The 21,283-nt window shown below is 41.8% G+C and overlaps 1 protein-coding gene across 13 annotated transcripts in view; it reads left to right on the forward strand.

Moving 5' to 3' along the window:
* Positions 1–21,283, forward strand: part of PKHD1 (polycystic kidney and hepatic disease 1 (autosomal recessive)) — a 230,830-nt gene that overhangs the window by 162,333 nt on the left and 47,214 nt on the right. For 9 of the 13 annotated variants that reach the window (XR_005858607.2, XM_040697985.2, XM_040697986.2 and 6 more), the window contains 3 exons: positions 307–1,185; positions 2,271–2,433; positions 4,704–4,864. Coding sequence is in view for 10 of the 13 variants with exons in the window: in XM_040697985.2 (XP_040553919.1) it covers positions 307–1,185; positions 2,271–2,433; positions 4,704–4,864 (1,203 nt within the window). In the remaining 3 variants the exon portion in view is untranslated. The other 4 variants (XR_005858605.2, XR_005858606.2, XM_040697991.2 and 1 more) reach the window with 3 other exon arrangements.

Genomic DNA, 21,283 nt, shown 5'->3' on the forward strand with positions numbered 1-21,283 from the left:
TGTATAGACAAGATAGATCCATTTGCATGTGGTTTGCAATTCTAAGCAAACTGCGACTGTGAGATATGTATGAAATATGAGCATTAATATTTCATAATAATCTTGGAATATATTTAGATGGAGTGGTTCTGTGGTTGGTTGTTTTTTACTGTAAGTGTTTAAATGTTTTTGAACAAATACCCTTTATTGGCAATACAGTGGCAAAGGTTGCCTACTGTTATATGCCTGAGTGCTGTTTGAATGGGTGTCAACCAGGTCTCAGGTAGTTCTGGAAGCTTCTCTTTCATTGCAGTTATCTCATTACAGGTGTCCTTCAACTCTTAAATATTGAACTTTTGAACTTCGGGCCTCCTCAACTTTCTGCTGTTGAATTCAGGAATATAACGCAACAGTCCTCTGTGGTGTCATCCAGCATTCATGGTAGCTGTGGAGTTGGCATTAAAGCAGTCATGAGCAATGGGATCTGGTTGCATGATAATATAGTGTTCAACACTGTCGGACCTGGCATTGATTTGGAAGGGAAAAACCATTCTCTCGTCAGGAACCTCATTATTCTGAGCAGGCAGCCAGACGGTTTATTAAACTGGGTTGCTGGCATCAAGGTGAACCTTGTCATTGGTGTCTCCCTCTATGGCAATGTTGTGGCAGGATCTGAGAGGGTTGGATTTCATATTAGAGGCCAAGAGTGTTTTCTGGATGTTGATTATTGCAGTGAAAATGTGGCCCATTCAAATCTCCGTGGTATTCATCTGTACAGGGGAGATGGATTTCAGACCTGCACTAGAATAACAGGCTTTCTATCTTACAAGAATTATGACTATGGTATGATGTTCCACCTTGGAAGCAGCGTCATTATAGACAATGTGGTGCTGGTGGACAACACTGTGGGTCTCATGGCAGTAATACACTGTGTATATGCCGAGCAGTGCTACACGGGGAAAAGGCTCCTTGAACTTAGAAACTCTACCATTGTTGCAACAAGCTCAACTTTTGACTGCATCAGAGACAGAATCAAGCCTCAAGCAGCTGACCTAACTTCCAGGGATCGACCACCATACTACCCTCGAAGAGGCCGTGCTGGGATTTTATGGCCTAAATTTACCACTGTGGCCAGCCAGAGGCCAGATAGCCCATGGCACAAAATTGTCCGTTGTCCAAAAGTGCTAGGACTCATGAAGCTGAAAGGTTGGTCTTCTACTTCTATTGACAAGACTATTCTGTCCCTGTCTTGACTAATTATAGTTTTCCAAGGCTGAAACTTTGGCCTTCCACACCTACAACTGGTCATGGTAGGGAAATCCTTCTGAATGTGTCTTCAGTTTGATACAGTTAAAAACATATTACTTGGTAATTTCCACTTGCTGTATCAGCTATATGCAATTACCTGAAAATTTATGTATTTTACTTCATACACACTTCTTCTTCTGTGCTATTTATTTCCACTTGATGTATCTCTATGATCTGCAGTCATCTGTAGATAAATAGAGGTGTCAAGTTTGAGAAGTAGCACATCTTGTCTAGAACTTGGAATAGAACATCATGACTATAGCTGCACAGAAACAGGCATGGCTTTTATTGTCCTAAGGAATTATAATTTTTAAAGAGTGCAAAAGTAGGATAAATCAGTTAACTATCATTTGTCTTTGGCTCTAGTTACATTTCTCACTTCCAGAATAATACTTGTGTAATAAAACCTGGCTGGTTGGCTGCTATGGTGGGATCTAAATATCTCAGAGTTTTTCATGTCGTTATTCCTCACCGCTACCTACTTTTGCAAGAAAATGCAGTATGCCCTTTTTACTGAATAACACGGGAGGGAGGGAATGGCAAATAGACTTCCCAGGGTCTCAGAGAAAATGTGTGGCACAGAATGGATTTTGTAGCTATACAGTATTTCAGCGCCAGAGCCAAGCATGTGTCACCAGACACCAATCATTTTATATTAGCATTCGGTAAATGGATAAACCATCCATGGCATTGATTCCAATGCAATCAATTAATCACTCTTACCCATGTTTCTTTTTCACTTAATACTTGGTTTCATTTCCCATGAGCATGACTTGGTTTATGTTAACCTCAGATATAACTGCAGCTATGGCATATTCTAAAGACAGCTGAAGGTCTATGATAATGCAAGCAGTCTGATTTAAAAAATGATTTTCACTACAATTTCACATAGAAAAGTTCATAGAGCAAAGCTCTTTCCTCCATACTTCTTGTATTTGCCTGACTGCTTTTCCTTGCTTGGTCTTTTTTTTAATCCCTGGCAGACGTCACATTTACTGGTTTTACAAAGAGCTGCCACAGCGAAGACAGGGATGTCTGCATCATGTCAGATACCGACCATTTAGGCATCATGCCTCTTATCACGGCAGAGAGATCGAGGATGTTACATGTCAATGAGAAGGATAAGTTCTACTTTCATGCAGCAAGGTAATATGTTTCATTTCTAGGCATCTTCTCTTGTTCCTGAAAAAAATAAATAAAAACCCTACAATTCTAAGGCTACTCTCACCTCTGTATCAGCTGTCTTTTTTGTGTTATCTTGATGAGAATTTAATTAATTAACATAGACTGGAAGTTTAAGTGCAGAGCAGTCCCATCCTTTGTCCGTCTCTGCTTCTTTACCGTTCCTGTCTGGCAAAAACTCAAATCCCCTCCCCCCCCCCCCCAAAAAAAAGAAGGAGAAAACCAACAAAACAACAGTTCAGAGCAATATTTGAAGATTTGAGGTTCAGATTCTATCAAGGTGCATCTCCAGATCAGTCCTCTTGGATTTCTTCTGTTACTGACATTTGTATAGCAAAACAAGGTTCATAAATCCTGTTTCTTCAAGCTCTGTCCTGAACATCTCTGAATTCTCAGCCCCAGGCTTCAGCAAATGTCAGGACCTTCAGCAAAAAACCCTGAGATAGGGGATGTCCTTTTGGCTGGGGAAGTGGAGCTTGATTTTTGCCTGCGAGATCACATCAGAAATGTTGATCAGTACCAGGCAGGCTGTGAGATGTCAAATGATTGCCAGAACTGCTCCTGCCAGGGAGAATATCAGCTGTGAGTGGAGAAACACGGAGCAGGGAGGGAGAGAGCTTCATCTGTAACCTTAAGTCACTGATGGTTGCAGCAGTTCAAACATACCATGTCCAATGGAAACCACATGCCAAATTATTTATTACAACCGGTGAACACAATATAGAGGCTATGTCAGGAAAGCCTTGAAGTAGCAAAAATAATCCAGCACGGACTCCACTTGCCAGTCAAAAATAATTGGAGGTGTCCCACACTGCTATGTTTAGAACCCCTCCAGCCTTCTGCCAGAATTTTTATTCTATTCTATATTTTTGCTCTGTGCTTTGGGCGTTCGTTTGCGTGTAGATTTCTGAGACCTGTCCAGCCTGTCAGCTCCCATTATGTTTCACTCTTGTATCCATCCCACAATATTATGCTATTAGTGAGCTGCTGAATACGCAGTCCACTGCAAGAGCTGGTGATTTTCTAACATGATGAATGCGTGTGGATTACAGAATGTTTTTTTAGTGGCATGGTAAACCTCTGAGGGAGATTACATCTCTCAGTGCTCCTCATGCATTATCTGCATGCATTTATTTGATCTACCTTTGCAGCTGCTGAGCTTGATCCAGGCTGTGGCTGCATTGTTCGGCTTCAGCATCCTGAAGGGATATCTTGATGGATATCTCCTGTCAAGGGGAAGGTGAGCATTGCCTTAGAGCAAGAGAGGAAATAGAAACATCAGGGAATATGGCAAAAGCATGGAGTACTTCACTTGTCCCTCCGGTAGACCCAGCCAGCTGAAATGCTGGATCTTCTGAGAGATGCTGAAGAATTGAACTAGCTGTCAGGATCAGAAGAGTTGTCTTTGTTCTCCACTTCTTTCAAGTTGTGTGGATTGGAGGGGCTGGCCCATGTGATTGTTTTTTCTTTCTATGGATCATTATGTGTACCTGTTGGCTGCGCTCATAATGTCAATAAGCGTGTGTTTTTCCAACTCAAGAAATTCTTTTTGTTCTCCAAGACTTAAAAAATATCCATATGACAATCTGAAGATCTTTCCATGGACTTTGCTGGGGTACAACTACTTGTGTAACTACTTACAGTTTTTGTAAGAGGTGCAATATGGCCAATTGTCTGACTCCTTTAAACTGTATTAAACAGTAGTCAAAACACAGTTAAAAGCACTTGAGATCCTCAACATGTGGTTCAGCTCACTAAACCTTAGAGAGCCAAAAATTAGGCATATAATCTAAATAAGACCCTCAAATTACTGTGTAGTCATTAGACACCCTTGTCTAGATAATGATTCAATCTAACTGTGTTAGATACATATCTCAGGTGAGGTGAGTTCCTCTCCAAAAGACCTGGTTTTCCTCTGTCTTTAATGATAAACAAAGAAATTTATGTGGCTTCTGTTTTTTTTTTTTTTTTTTTTTTTATGTAAACTTACAATTTCCTCCTGAGAATATATTGATGGTAGAATGTTAGTAAAGCCATTCCAAAATAAGCTGTGATTTTCTGAGTTATGTTATTTTTCATTTTCTTTCTTTTTCAGGGAACACAAGTTCACCTAATAAATACCAAGACATTATATAAATCTATAGGTGCAGGAGTGTTTGTTGCCAGTATAAATAAATTGCAGACATCAGTTCTTACTCTCTGCCTCATAATAACCCACCTCCTCTGCCTGCCAGTGTACAGACCTCTGAAGACACCACGTTCCCTGCAAAGAGCTGTGAAGGCTCAACAAAGGCCCTTGTCAAGGATTTGGATGGAAATCTGCTGGACCTTGAACCACCTGTTTCTGTTTTCCCAAAGTCAGAATTTGAATGGACACAGTTCTACTTGCAATCTGGTAAGTGTCTGTGCTGCCTGGAGTAGTTGAAAAGTCATGTGTGCATTTGACCTGTGAAACGTGTGTGTGTCCCAGGCTTCACTGAGACCTACAACTGAGGTCTGTGTGCTTGTGGTCTCAGACTGCGTGATGTGTTTTTGGGATGAAAGCAGTGAATGGCAGTGGGCAAGTTTGGGAGATCTCATTTTACAGGGAGATCTCATTGCACAGATCTGTGCCCATCTGTGCTTCTCTGCCTTCTTGCAGAATCATGGCATCTGGTCATGTTTATCGTCTGTAAAGTTTAATTTAAATTCACTTTAAGATGAAAGAACTTACCTGCCCTTTGCAAAGAGTGTGTTGAGTAAGACATGCTATGTAACTGCCATGGGAGTGCAAAATAATAACAGAAATTGGCACAGCAAGGATTTCCATCCATGCCCCACTGAGGAGATAATCGAGCTGATAACCCAGTCCAGAAGTTTTAAGACTCTCTTTTGTTTAAAAGGACTCATTCTGCTCTGTAACCACTCTCTGAAAGTTCACACAGCAAGGCTCCGTTCTCATCCTGATTAAAACTCTGCTTTGTGATTCCAAATAAACTCTTTAATTACAATTAGTGTTTCCTGTGCCTGCTGCTGACGGTGGCCATTTTGCTGAGCAGGCGCATCATTTGTGACTCCAGCGGTATGGGAGCCTGATGGAAGGGGCTGTAATTAATTCCTTTTCCCATCCTACTCTAAAACTGATTAAACACGAGAAGAACTTTAATCTTTAAACAAAATGTCTAATGTGCACCCAGGAAAGGCTTTTCCTCTAAGGATCCCACTCTAACTGGCTGCTTAGGGGGCTGATTAATATGTTGTCTAGATACAAACATACCAATTTTTCTTTACCTTTTCTCCCCTGATTACTATTCACGTGCAAGCATTAATATCCTAGCAGCATTACCACTTAGCATCTGCATATTAAAGCACACGTACTTTTGCATATGGTACCTATACTTTATTTAGCCTTGCACAGTTTTTCGCATACCCTGACACACAGTCATACAAATGCCAGGAATCCCCAACATCTCAACTGCACTGACAGTGCAACCTGCACTCCACAGGGTTTATCTTCTTGTGTAATGGAGGCGACAGCATATGGTAAATGCTCCCTGCCTCCAAGGCTATAACAAAATTGCTATGTTTTCTTCTTGCTGCCCAAATACGAATGGGGATATTTTTCCCTCTTTTCTTTTGTGTTTAATTCCTCTGAATTTCTCGTTCTGACCTGAGGTTCTTTATATCTCGAGGCTAACATGTGGAAAGGCACAGCTTGATGCTGAGGTGAATTCGCGGTCCTTCCCCTTTCCCCCTTCCCTTTCCCTTTCCCTTTCCCCTTCCCTTTCCCTTTCCCTTTCCCTTTCCCTTTCCCTTTCCCTTTCCCTTTCCCTTTCCCTTTCCCTTTCCCTTTCCCTTTCCCTTTCCCCTTCCCTTTCCCTTTCCCCCTTCCCATTCCCCTTTCTCCCTTCCCATTCCCCTTCCCCTTCCCTTCCCTTTCCTTCCCTGACCTGCCCTTCCCTTCCCTTCCCTGCCCTTCCCTGCCCTTCCCTGCCCTTCCCTTCCCTGCCCTCTTGAAAATTGTAACACTGAATAATTTGCACATTGCAATGCAGGCTGCCATGCTAGATAGCAGAAAATACTCATCTTTCTTTCTGTGGGAGCAGATAGCTCCTTGGAGGAGGCTCAGGGAGGACCTTATCGCTCTCTAAAACTGCCTGAAAGGGGATTTGTGGTGGGGTGGGGGTCGGCCTCTGCTGTGTGTGTGTATACAATAGGTTGAAGAAGGTCCGCCTTACTTCCCGTATCCTGCCCATAGCAGATGGGCAGCAGGAAGCTCTGTAATGTATATTTAATCATGTACCCACTTTTGTCTTCCCAGGTGTCTCATCTTTGGCCTGCTCTGTTAGCTTTTTGGGTCATAGAGCAGGCCTGTTTATTGTGACTCTTCACAGAAACAGAGTTGTTCACATAAAGTTGAAGTTTTAATTTTCTTGATAAGTCCCAAAAATTCAGGAAAAAAAAAAAGGGAAAAAAAAAAAGAGGGATCAACTCCAAGTTTTTTGTTATTGTTTCTTCTAGGGAAAAAAGAAGTGTCAACAACAGAAGTGCATTTGAAGCAAACAAAGAATAATTATTTTTTAGCAAAGACTACTTTCTTTTTGCTCTTTTCTTTCTTTTAAATATCATGCTGTAAAAGTTTAGAATAAAATGTTTTCCAACAAAAACCCTTGAACTCATTTATAAGGAACTTTCACAGTATCATTTTTCAAATTACCCAAAACAATTTAATGAGTTTAACATGAATTTGTAATTATGTAAATCTCTTTGAGCTGCCCTTCTTGGATGACAAAATGTTTTTCTCCTAGAACTCATCTTTATACCAAACTTCTTACAAAAGAGCTTGGGGCCAGTCCTGGAGCACTAAATGGTACCAGGAAATACCAGAATCACAAGCTGTACAGCAGAATGAGCTATAAACATGAGTCTAGTGGAGCAGGGAAGGATAAATGAACAGATCATCTACTCGACTGGTTTCTGTGTCCAGGTAAAAAACCCTGCAACAGGAAGGAAGGTTGACAGTACCATTGCTAACCATTTGCTGGCTGTCTGCAGTATTTTTATGGATTCTGGTATGAGACTGTATGAGTTCCTCATGACATAACAGCCCAGAATTTCCCAGAAGCATTGAAATTCATTGTCTCCCTCTTTGTGGAAACGTAGCTGAGGAGCAGAGGCTGGTAGAAGGTTCATCTGAGCCCATGATCGTAGCCTCAAGCATCCTCTCTGGTGAACTAAGGGAGATTGGCAGAAGTTGGTGGGTTGATACATCCTTGCCGAGGCCTCTCTGCATACCAGTACAGGATGATTGAGCTCCTGGTGAGGGCAAAGAGTCAAGGAAACATCTTGCTCAAGGACTTATCAATAAAGGTATCATATGGGAGTATGAGGTGAATGCAGAAGGGAAGTGGTCTGCAGTATCTAGTCTTGTAGAACAGTTTTACATCCAAGTGAACCCCAAAGACTGCAACTTGCCATATGTATCCATAATCTCAGCAGGTCAGTCATTGAATTAATGCATATCCTTCCAAAACTGACAGCCAGACTCTCAATCTGAAAGCACCCATCCTGCTTCTTAGGCAGGTTGGAGAGAATGGTTGCGTTAACGAGAATCAGCAGAAAATATGTTTTATATTCTTTTTTTTTATTATTATTATTAAAAAGCTTGCCTGGAGCATACTTTACTGAATACTTAAATTCTGACTTCGGTTTTAAGCAACAACAACAACAACATCTCCAACTATTTTTTATTATTTAAATGTTAAAGAAATTTTGTATTGAAAAAAAAAACAATGGAGTCAGCTTTAGTAGGAACTTATTTGTACAAAGGTTTCATCAGAAATAAGATAAAATGTTTAAGTATAGATGTACGCAGTCCTAAGAAAATTTAAGTCAAGGATTTTAGTCTTCAGGAAATTTTTACTACTGAGTCATATTCACAAATAGTAGTTGAGGAGGGGTATCATTTTGGTATGCAGGCTGCCAATGTAGTTCAGGGATAAAGCTGTCTGAAACTTGTCTTGAATGAATATTTAATATTCCAAGGTGCGTGGTTAGCTATGCCTGCTATGCGTAATCACTTGTAGCAATTAAAGACATTTGAGAAGAGAATGCAGGTTTGGTAAATATACAAGGAATGCAACAGCTGTGACATTGGCCTGAAACAAGTAGTTTTTTCCTTTGATGCTTTTTGTTGTTGTTCACAGATAGAAGCTTGCTTTTTTTCAACAATGAATATCCCTTGCAAAATGTCTTGAAAGTGGCAATGAAGGAGATTAAAAGAGCTCTTACCAAGTTATTATTTTATAAAACCTCAACCTAATATGTTCAGTAATTACTCGTGGTTTTAAGCTTAAGGAGGGAAGGTTTAGGTTGGATATCAGGGGGAAGTTCTTTACTATGAGAGTGGTGAGGTGCTGGAACAGCTGCCCAGAGAGGCCGTGGGTGCCCCATCCATCCCTGGAGGTGTTCAAGGCCAGGTTGGATGGGGCCCTGGGCAGCCTGGTATAGGATTAGATGTGGAGGTTGGTGGCCCTGCATGAGGGAAGGGGGTTGGAGCTTCATGATCCTTGAGGTCTCTTCCAACCCAACCATTCTGTGATTCTATGATTCTATGATGACTTTTACTTAAATTTCCTGAAAATACATCTGTGGTGGGTCTTATTTGAGCAGGAGCCTGAGAACAAATTTGGGAGTTATTTTCAATGGCCTTGGTAGAAGAAGCTTTAAAGTAAGCAAGATGGGGATAGGTTACTTTTGTATCTTTACAAACTACGTGGCGGCTCATAAAGGGCGAGGTGGTTCAGCCTACTGAAATAAAGCATCAGCTCTTCTAAGTGGGGGCAATGTTGTGAAGATTATCTCTGGGTAAAGAGGCCACTGGTTGGGAATGAAGTTTCAGAGTGCATCTGGATGCCACTGTGACACTATATCCCAGTGGAAATCTCTGGCAAGATGAAATACTCCTCTGTCTCCACAGCCAACTCTCGTTGCATAGTGTTGGAGGAACTTCATAATTAATTTTTGTTACATTATGGAAGAACAGACCAGAGCTGGAGGTCTGGAAAGATCAAACTAGGCCAGCACTGGGACCTATGAAACCATGCAACATTTCCATTTTGAAATACTATAAATTACTTTCCCTTAAGCTCATCTGTATGTCAGGCTCTAATAAGTCTTTAATAAGTTATAATAAGCTCTAATAAGTTTCCCTTTTCAGAGATGTCACTTCATTAACTCTGAAGTTAGGATGAGATGATGAATGACACCACTCACTGTCCATGCGTTCAGTAGTGAGATCAATATAGAGTATTTATATTTATGTACAAATATGTATATGTGCAAAAATGCATAAATCTATTATCTTACATTATCTTCTTGTTTCCTTAGAGGATGTTAAATGCCTTTCTTGTGAAGAATCCAAAATACATTGGGTGAATTTCTCCATCTTGCTTGTTCATAGCTGTAAATAGAGTTCAACATTTTATAGGAACTTAACTACTTCTTGTTACCTGAATTCTTCATGTACTTTCAAACTGACATTCACCAGTGTTCAGCTACATAAAATGACAAACGTGTCTCTATATGCATTAGAAATGTTTAAATTCAAAAAAAAGGTGAATGTAAAATAGGTCTTTAGCTACGAGAGCTAACCTTGGCACTTGGCATATCAGTCTGTTTTGAGGAGGTGGCAGCTAATAGTCTCTGCCTACAATTGCAATCAAGAATTCCTCTGCTGCTCCTCTTAGCATTAATCTCTGAGGATAAAACATGATGTTTGCCATTTTCAAAGCAATTTAGAGGAAAGACACCATTATTAGACATTCTGAATTCTTGGAGAGCCCATTTGTTTTCCTGCACAGCAAAAAATAGCATGGTACCCCTGAAATACCACATCACCTTCATTTAGGAATCTAGTTATAGATTTGATATCAACCTCTCTACCTTTCTGTACAGAAATATTGCATACAAACAGTGCGTGAGCATTTTTATCACTGACACGATGAGGCTAGTGTTTCAGGGTGTTTGCTCCTAAGATGTCATTTATAAACCATCGGTAGTCCATGAAAGCCAAGTAACTGATGCACACATCACCCACAGATTAATTTAGGAGCCTGTCAGTTAAGGTTGACAAGAATCATTAGGCATCTGGAAAACAGAACCCATAAGGGATGGTTGAAAGAGTTGAGTGGCTCAATTGAGAGAAGAAGAGATGAATGAGACATTTAAGAACTGCCTTCAAATATATGGGAGAGTGCTGCAGAGGCGAGAGGAATAAATTGCTCCCCTAATCTATGGCATCAGAAGTAATGGGCTGAAATTTCAGCAAAGATAATTTTAGATGCTGGGAGGAAATGTCATAAAAAAGCAAAAATCTGGCGTAACTTCCCTGAATGAGTTGTGGAATCCCTGTCAGTGGAGGTTATACAAGCATCTTCAGATGATCCAAGGAGAGCTCATCCCCTCCTCTGGAGGGAGGATGCATCAGATAACTCCAGAAGGTCTATATTCAGGAATTACTCATGGTTTAAAGCTCAAGGAGAGAAGGTTTAGATTGGATATCAGGAGCAAGTCCTTCACAGATGGACTGGTGATGTGCTGGAACAGCTGCCCAGAGAGGCTGTGGATGCCCCATCCCTGGAGGTGTTCAAGGCCAGGTTGGATGGGGCCCTGGGCAGCCTGGGCTGGTATGAAATGTGAAGGTTGGTGACCCTGCTCATGGCAGGGGGTTGGAGCTTGATGATCCTTGAGGTCCCTTCCAACCCAGGACATTCTGTGATTCTATGATGCTCAGTGGTCTGCACGAACCTTTGCTGTCCGACAGTGATTTATTGGTCTGAAGACCAAGGTGTTGTTGTGGGAAGATCTGGTAATTAGAACTTTCTAAATACTGCTGATGAACATTCAGAGTGACTACTTAAGGATGTAATTAGTGCAGAGAGATTCTCTCTGAACCCACGTGCTTGGTTCCTCTCAGCCAAGCTGCATTTTCTTGTGGAATAACGATGCTCTTGAAGGGCTCTGAAATATATGAGTGCAGAGGTTGGTTCCACGGGAAATAGTGTACTAGGATGGAGGAGTGTTCAAAGCATCTACATCTCCCAGGTTCCTCTCAAAGCTCAGGCGCTCAGACATCATGGAGTCATAGAGTTGGAAGGGCCCCTCAGGGATACCAGGGACAGAGCTGGGGGCAGCTGCCTACACCATACAGCCTTTCTAGGCCTGATGGCTGTTAGCTTTCAGGAGACCACATGCCTGTGTTTATGCAATTAAAAAAGAAATGTGAATCGCATCCTGCGAGTACAACTAGATTCTTTCCCTTAGATCTCAGGGGCGTATCTCTAATCCAGCCAAACTGCTGAGTGTTAGCTTGCAGAGCTTTACAGGGGAAGCAATGCATTTTGCAACAATTAATTTTGCAGAGGAAGCAGCCTGTTTAAAGACGCCTGCAGCACTCACTAAAATATGTGTTGTTTTTCAAGGCCACCAGACACACAGTTGGCTAGGTTGGCTAATAAACAAAACAGCAATGCAAAAACCCAGCCTCGTGGGGTTTGCAGGGAGAAAGGATGAGAAATAAAATGAATAATGCTTACCTGCTAGGGGTGGGTGAAGACTATAATTGTTTAGCCCCCAGCAGATCCCTGCAAGGGTTAAAAATGACAAAGATATTAGTTGGTGACTGCTAAAATTGTTGGTTTGAAGCTCTGGGCAAAACACAGACTGTTATTTACCGGACTTGGTCGATTTACTTCTTAATGCAATAATGACCTGTGAAATGAAACGTGAGCTAGACAATTGTTCCTCATTGTTTCCAGTAAAACATCCTTTCATACCCCATTAAACCACCATTAATTCCATATGAAAGAGAAGCTGGCACAAACACCAAGAGAGATCTCTCTCTTTTCCTCTTTTCCCCCTCTTCCTGGGCCTAATCAAGGCCTGTGGATAGCAAAACAGCTTTCTTATCAATTTTAGAAGGCATTGGGCAGGCCACAGGGGCAGTGTTTCTAACAGAACACCACAGACGTTTTCTAGATTGGCACCCAGTGGATCACGAACTCAAGTTTTGGAAAAGATGATCTGCTAGCATGGCAAATGCACTGATGTAGTACATCCTTTTTTTCTCTTTTTATGCTGTCTTCCATTAAGCATGAGATTTTTTGTCATCACACAGTGTATTTGTGTATGTGTGTGTGTGTGCACCTTTTCACACTCATTAATTTTTAGCCCACATTCAACTTCAGTCAAAAGGAGATTTGGAGAAGTTCTCAAACTTACAGGTTTTTTACAAGTAGAGTCTGGGAAGAGAAATCCTATCAGGGTACCTCTGTCCAACAAAGGGGAAAGTTAGATCCCTTCTGTATGCCAGGAATATTCTCTGGAGAGTAACTCCATTTTTTTTGTCCCAACACAAACTAAAGAAGGGAAATCTGCACACTGGTAGATACGTGGACATCAAGGCACAGCTCTGTAATCAAGTACAGGACCAGCTTTGCATGAAACTGGTTTCTTTAACTATATAATGCTGTAGCATACTATGAAGACAGGCTGAGGGAGCTGGGCTTGTTCAGCCTGGAGAAGAGAAGGCTGTGGGGTGACCTCACTGCAGCCTTCCAGTCCTTAAAAGGAGCCTGCAAACAGGAGGGGACTCAACTCTTTCTAAGGGTAGATAATAGCAGCACAAGGGGAAATGGTTTTAAGTTGAAGGAGGGAAGATTTAGGTTGGATATCAGGGGGAAGTTCTTTACTATGAGAGTGGTGAGGTGCTGGAACAGCTGCCCAGAGAGGCCGTGGGTGCCCCATCCATCCCTGGAGGTGTTCAAGGCCAGGTTGGATGGGGCCCTGGGCAGCCTGGGCTGGTATTAGATGTGGAGGTTGGTGGCCCTGCCTGTGGTGGGGGGTTGGAGCTTCATGATCCTTGGGGTCCCTTCCAACCCAACCATTCTGTGATTTTATGATTCTATGATACTATTGAGTGACTACCAACAAATGGCAATATAAAAATGGAACATATGAAACAGTTGGACATTATTTCCACCAAAATAATTTTGGTTTTCCTCTTCTTTTTTTTCTTTCTTTTTTTTTTTTTTTTTTTTTTCCCAGGGAGAGGAGCCTATGACTGAGTTTAGTCAAAATCCAGTTTTAGTTGTGCTCTCCCCCGACTCCTCTTGTTTTTCTTTTTGTTTTTTTAATTCAATGGTAATGCAGAATGCAACTTCCCAAGTGAGTTTTCACTCAGCTCTTCTCGGTGTGAACAGCACAATGCAGCTGTGTTTCAAGTCTCCCTCAACTATATTTACATAAATCTGGTAGATTCCTGTTCTTGTCTGGATTATAAAATTGGGATTATGATATTTTCCTTTCATGCATGAGGTGTTACTTTGGACAGTGAGGAATTATTTGATTTATGATCCTCTGTAAAAAGAAAAAAAGGAGACACTTTGGTGTGTGCGGTCTTGGAAATCTTTTGTCTGTTAGCAGGAAGCGTGGCCAGATTTTCATAGGAAGCAATTCCAGTTTCCGAGTGCCTGTATCTTTTGGAGTGTCTGTTCTGTTAACTTCTTGATCTTTTGTATGCTTGACTCAGGAGAAGATTCCCACTGAGGGTAGTGGAGAATTTTACCTTAGTGGTGTTTTTGGGATTGATTGTCAAGTCTGCACCTTGAGCCTTCCAAGGCCAGGATCCTATGCATAACCTGCAGACCTCACTTGGGTGGGATGTTGTGCTACAGATGGTTGGTGTTACATAGAATCATAGCATCATAGAATGACCTGGGTTGAAAAGGACCACAATGCTTATTGAGTTTCAACCCCCTGCTATGTGCAGGGTCACCAACCAGCAGACCAGGCTGCCCAGAGCCACATCCAGCCTGGCCTTGAATGCCTGCAGGGATGGGGCATCCACAGCCTCCTTGGGCAACCTGTTCAGTGTGTCACCACCCTCTGGGTGAAAAACTTCCTCCTAATATCCAACCTAAACCTCCCTATCTTAGTCTAAAACCATTCCCCCTTGTCCTGTCACTATACACTATCCACTGCATGCTGCACAAACAGAGGAAGGAGATATAGGGGCAGGAGTGGGGCAGCTCTGATGAAGCCCAGGATCTGACACAAGGAAGTTAATACCTGCTGGCATGAAGTTAAGTCTTCATATCAGCCATTGTGGTAAACAAGAACCATCATCCTCAAGTCCTTTCCTTTTGTTGTTTTTCCTTCCATTTGACCCATTCAAGACTCCCAGCCTCACCACAGTTTCTGCCCCCACAGAACAGGACCCCTCATCTCCTGCTGTCTCACAGAACCCCCAAACTCCTCCTGCCTCCAATCCAAAACTTTGTGGCAACTTATTTCATCCCTTCTGCTACATTTTTTCCATGTTGTCCATAAATCAAGATATAATAATAAATTAATGCCAAACCTCTTACTCCACAGCCTTCACAACTATCCACCAAACTCTCTCCTTCCTGCCTCAGAGCATCACCTGAAGCCCTGATCCTGGCATGCAATCAGTTCCTTGGCAGGCTCTGCCTACCTTCAGGGAGGTTACAGTGGCTCACTGAATCACTGGCTTTTATCCAAGCATACCACTCAATTTCTTGCAAACCAGTTTGACAGTACTGTAACATGTTCCAGCCTCATCCCTGTTTTTTGGTTGCTTCTACTTTTGCATTTTATTCTGATTTTTTTGTTCTATTTATATATATATATATATATATTAATACTGCATCCTTTTATTTTCTACACTTGATGCCTTTCTCTTCCCATGCTAGATTTGTGCCTGGGGTCAGATTTTGACTGTAAGTTTGATCAGAAATAGTTCAGCTGCAAAAGAAAAAAAAAAACAACAACACAAAATGAAGCTCTTTTTAGTGTGCGTTAGAAAGCAAATCTTTAAACTCTCGAACCTGTGGGGTTGCAGTAAAGGCTTGAAGGTCAGCAGGGAAACAACTCTGATGTCAGTGAAATGCATTCTATTAGGGGTGCCTATGAAAAAATCTGTTCAGGGCTATCTGTGAAAATAACATTTCAGTCTCTGTTGCGTTTCTTGAAGCACAGACATCAGTGCTTTGCTCTCCTCATCCTTCTCCAAAATACCTGAGTATTTGGAGCTTTAAATCCCACGCTGTAGTATCCTTGCTAATCAATGAAGGAATTCTGGGCACTTTATAACACCTGATGCTGCCCACGGCACTGTGTCCCTGGGAAGCACGTGTTATGCCCTACCTGTATGTCATGGGCTAGGAGCCAAGATTACACAGACATCTCTTATGGAACAGAGATCTTAAATTTTAGCCATCAACAGGTAGGCCATCAACTGGGGACACACTGGTTAGGTTTTCATGGACCAGCCTGATCTGCAAAGCGCACACCATGGTTTCCTCCGTAGAGCACTATGGAATGTTTTTATTCATTGGCTATACATTTCCCACTGGTGGTGTACAGAAGTCAGCCTTGGTTGCAGAAAAATCGATCCTCGTGGAAGGATTTGAGAACAATTCTGAAAAGAGTTGGAGAGTAAGAAGTGCCAAGTCCCTTGCTGCTCACATGAAGAGCAATAGCCTGGGAAAGCAAATCCCTTTATTCCATCCCCCTGTAACGCTTCTAGATCGCGGTATCCCGAATCAAAGAGAATCATGACTGCGTGGTTGTGTGTATAAACACACACACACAGTCACTGTCCTCACAACAGTGCTTGGAAGCATTTCATCATTTTTTTCCCTCTTATCTTCCAAATATTAGCATTTAATGAAATACACATTTACTTCATTTATTTTGAACCTACTCCAAGGCCAGCAAATACCAGAACCTCAAATGTTATGACAGGATAGATTCTTTATTGGTTTGTTTTCTTTTCATTCTTTCTGTTTGCACTGTGATTTCTTTTTTTTATTATTATTATTTTTATTTTTAAAGATTACAGACCCTTATGTTCTAACTCAGGGATCCTGGCTTCCAACTGAGGTAGACAAATATGTCCAAAAAAAATGTCCCTGTGACCTATCCAAGGCAGACAGCTGTGCAGCAAACAGGAAATTGAGGAAGTCAGGTTCATCTGAGACACAGGATTTCCTTCGTGGATGTTTCAGATAAAGCATCTTTAATTTCTCAGTGCTGTGAAGGAACCAAGAGTAAAGCAGGGAGACTCTTGCTTTGTGCCTAGAAGACAGGGATGTGAAAGTACAACTGAATGACACTTTCTCTCCTGGGCATCATTGCAGCTTGGCCATGTTGACATAACCTCTTCCAAAGTGTTCTGCTGACTCTGGCCCAGTCTGGGAGGATGTGATCCAGCCCTGAGCCAGAAGCTGTGTCACGTAGCCACAGAGGGGCAGAATTCCCTACGTTGGGCACAGCTCCATGCTAACGTGCTTACACAGCTTCCACTTCAAAATGGGCATAGTTTTCCAGATTGAATTCTGAACAGAACGATCTCAGGTCTATTTGTAAAGGGCAACGAAAGTGTCTTCCTAATCTGAAACATGCCATGCTAGGGGTTTCACTGTGGGCAGACTTTATCTTAGTAGCCATCGGGTTCAACCATCTGCATGTGAGCAGTGATGTAACGAGAGTGAGAGTGACAGGGAAGCGTGGACTGGTGCTACAGAATAGTGCAGCAGGTGTGACTTCATTGCTGAGCTCTGCTAAAATCTTCTGTGACAGAAAAAAAAAACCACCCAACATTTGATTATCCTGTGAAATAAGTTTACTCCTTTTTCTCCTCTCATTGCTTTGTCATGGCTCTTGACATTCCAGTGTTGGGGATGACAGATGTGTCAATGTATCATCTGCTATGATCTGATTCCAAACTCGTTTTGGTCTCCTATGAAACGCTGGAGAAAATTACGCACCAGGAACAGTGTCCATATGGCATTACTAAAGCAGGCAGACACACTGAGACGTTTGTCTGCTTGACCTTAGCTTGCCTTGCTCCCCTGTTTGTGCTGCTAGGTTGTGGCACAGTCTTGCATTATGTGATCACAGTAACACTGTGCAGTCCAAAATGGGATTGGTCTGGAGATGGCTCAGTGCTTTGTAGTACCACATGTTTGTATGCAAGAGCTCTGCCTTAACTCCTGGAGAAACTGGAACATGTGGGATGAATAAGGACTTGGGGAGAAGAAAGAAAGATCTCGCAGCGCTGATGGTTTCTTAAACCCATCTGAATAACAGAGCGGCTCTATACAAATCTTTTAAATGAAAACATTTGCCCATGACCTTGTTCGTGTCCCCGTAGCATTTTACCTCTTGTTCACGTCCCTGTAGTGTTTTACCTCTTGTCTGGATCCAGCCATGCCTGAGCATGGTGCTGGAGAATGCTTGTTGTCAGGGTTCAGAGTTGCTCTGGGATAAGCACTAATGGTTTGACTATGTGGGTGATCACAATCTGGTGCATGAGGTGACATTCAGGCACTATTTGCTTTAGAATCATAGAATCACCAAGGTTGGAATAGACCTCCAAGATCACCCAGTCCAACCGTCCACCGACCACCACCATTTCCCCACTAAACCACGTCCCTTTGTACCACATCTAAATGTTTCTTGAACACCTCCAGGGACAGTGATTCCACCACCTCTCCGAGCAGCCCGTTTAGTTGTGTAGATGTGATCTGGGTGACATGCAAAGACAAAAGCACTGAATGCAGAAACCATCCATCTCAGCTGAAGCAAAAATACACTCAGGGCAGGACTCAGTAGGGCATCTTAATTACTAAAACTGCAGATGTTGATGAAGCTTGAACCAAGAGCTTTCTACAACCAAAACCAACTTTTCACAAGATAATTACTTCGCCAAAATATGCAAAATAATCATTTCTAAAACACATCTTTGGTATAGATGTCATCATTGTACCAAGTTCAAAGCACTTGTCATTGATACAGTGAGTACCTTGGGGTAATCAGGGCATGTGATGCGACTATTAATATAGCTATTAATTAAAATAATTAGTTGAAAAGAACATGTGAAGTTTCTAATGTATTTTTATAGAAATAGATCAGTGTTTTGGGAAAACACTCAATTCACTGACTCTGTATTTCATAAACTTTTACAAATAATCATTTGCATCTTGGGTAATTTCATTAAACATTCAGTCTAAGATCCTACCAGGAACATAGGTATTAACTCACCATAAAAAATGTTAGACGTACTTTTATATGTTTGTGTTTAAATGTATGTGATTATACAGTCATCCTGCATTCCTAAGTTGCAGGGAAAATAGACATATGATGACCACTCTGTAAGGGGTGGTCATGGAGCTGAGTCTGATGTCGGCGCCACTTGGGATTTCTGTGTCTTTGTTGCTTGTTTGTTTGTTTTGAAGATGTATTTGCTGCTCTTTTTTACAGTTCTGGTTAGATGCAAACTAATCCCAGTTTCGAGAGGCCCTGTTTTCTGGTTGCCTGGATAAGGCAAGTTGAATTAAAACTTTGGCATAGATCTTACTTGAGAGATTGACAGAGCATTCAGCTTTTGTGTTGGACAAACTAATTGGCCAAAGTTTAAAACCATCAGTTATGCAATAAAACTGTATGCAGTTAATTAAAGGAAGCTGATTATTTTCAGTCCAGCTCTGTTCCTGAAATGTCCTCCTACTCACTAATAAATTCTGTTCCTCCGGTGGTTTCTCTGAAATTAATAAACACTTTGCAAGACTGGAGTGAGTCTGCCTCATTGTTTTCCTCCCATGCTCACTAGGATGCAACAGGTCCTGGACTGAAAATTCAGTTTTGTGTCTATGAGATCCATACTGCAAGCACACTTTCTCTTCCCCTGATGAGGTTGATAGGAGATTGTAGCATTAGCTGATCCGAGGCACCAGTCTGATTCATGGTTGTATCAAAAATAAATGAATGTGAAAGAAGTAGATGGTTCAGTTCCATTGCACATTCAGTTGCAAAGGCTACTCGGTAAAAATAACTTCCCCAAAGCTGGAGAGAATCCTTGGCTATTCTGGCTCCTCTGATACCGATTTACTACAATTTGTGACCAATGACTTAAACTTTCTGTCTGCTTCCAACTCTGAGGAGTGGCCACAATAAACACATACCTCATGTTAGAGCAGGGCCAGGCTGTAACGTCTCCAATCTCTGTCCATTAGGAGTCGGGCACAACTGCCTTTTTACCATTGCTGGAGAGTTAAGCAGTAGAGCAACAGCAGGACCTGTCAGTAATGGGAATGTGTCCAGAATGAGAGCAAAGCTCAATGGAAGTCAATGACCAGGCATTACTAAAATTGTCCCTTGTGCTCAGAAAGTCTGAGGCTCTCTGGGTGCAGATCTGACTCTGTATGCCTGTAGAGCATGCAGGAAAGAATCCAACACTGGTCAGGGCTGCCCCTTTGTATAGGTACAGCGCTGCCCGCCACATTACTGTGGAAACAGCAGACCAGTCCTACAAACCAGCTTGAAAATCAGGGCCCGGGTTTATTGTATCCCTGATGTCTTCCTGAAGGGAGTGGCTGCTTTGGGAAGAATATTCAGAACACAGCATTTAAAGACTGACTCTATTCTCACAGCCCTGTCTTCCAAACCAGCCATTCAAGGACAATTTGGCATCCAGCTATACCCAATCCTTAAGCTTCTGGCTGACAGATCTTGTCTTGTCCCCTCTTTTAGCCACTCTAACCTCTAGTGACAAAGCATCTCAGAATTTAATTTTGTGACTGACAACTTCTGGGCATGGAGTTATCCTTAGGAATTATTATTTATAGCGAACAACGGCCCCCAGGTGATGAGAGACTCAACAAGTCACTCTTGTTGAGTCTCATCTAACACAATGATGGAACAATTTGGGGTGTTTGCAGAGTTTTTTTTTCAACTTCTCTTTCTGGAGAGGGAGAAGACTGTGAGGCCTGATTCAGTAGAAGGCAGTATACAAGCTAACTTGTTTACTTTGACTGATTTTACTTGTAGATAATGTTTCCCAAAGAAGCCCTTTGTAGCTAATAACTCTTCATTGCAACCCTGAAGGGCTCACAAGTTATGGGATGGTGGATTATGGAGGAGGGTGGGTGGGAAAAGTCAATAATAATACCAATAAAAAAGTCATCTTTCTGATCAAAGCAGAAAATGCTTGAATAAAGATTATATTAAAAAAGAAAAATGTAGAGGTCTAGTTAAAACCTTTGGGTTACTGTCCAGTTATGTGGATTTTCCCTCTAGTGCTTATTCTGGCATTCATTAAACCCTGATAAGTTACATAGAAACACTTGAAAGAATGATTAGAAATGCTATGTGTGAATAATAGAATGGCTTAAAGGGAAATGGAAATTCTTAAAGGGAAATGCATGCTGACATGGAAAGTGAACTCGTGTAATTTTCTCATTGTCCAGGGTTATTCTCTTTATTCACCCTTTTTTTTTTTTTTTTTTTTTTTTTTTTTTTGGTGGGTTTTGAATTTGTATGCTTTTATTTTCACAGTTTGGGAGCCCCTAGGAAATAATATTGCCTTTCTCTTAACTCCAGTGGGAGGCAGATGTGTTGAAGGTCCTTCAGAAAGCAAACTTTCTTTATTCAGGTGCCTTTCTTTGAGAGGGTTCGACCAAGGTTAGGAGAAAAAATGCCAAACAAGCAAAAAGAGAAAAAGAAAAACCAACCCAAAAGCCTTAACCCAAAAGCAACCCAGACCCCTCCTCGAAGTTGTCCATGTGGCCCCTTGGAAGAAGCTGTCTGGGTTTTGCCTGTGCCCCAGTGTGCAGTGAGCATGGAGGCGTGGGTCTTGTTGGCTGCTTTGTGTCTTTAGCACAGCACAACCTGTTCAATGGGACTCAGTGCCAGGCAAAGTGCAGCTGCTTTGTGATCCTCCAGAAGTGCAGTCAGGGAAGTGAAGTCTCTA

Source organism: Gallus gallus, chromosome 3 (genome assembly GCF_016699485.2).
Source record: "Gallus gallus isolate bGalGal1 chromosome 3, bGalGal1.mat.broiler.GRCg7b, whole genome shotgun sequence".
NCBI lineage: Eukaryota > Metazoa > Chordata > Aves > Galliformes > Phasianidae > Gallus > Gallus gallus.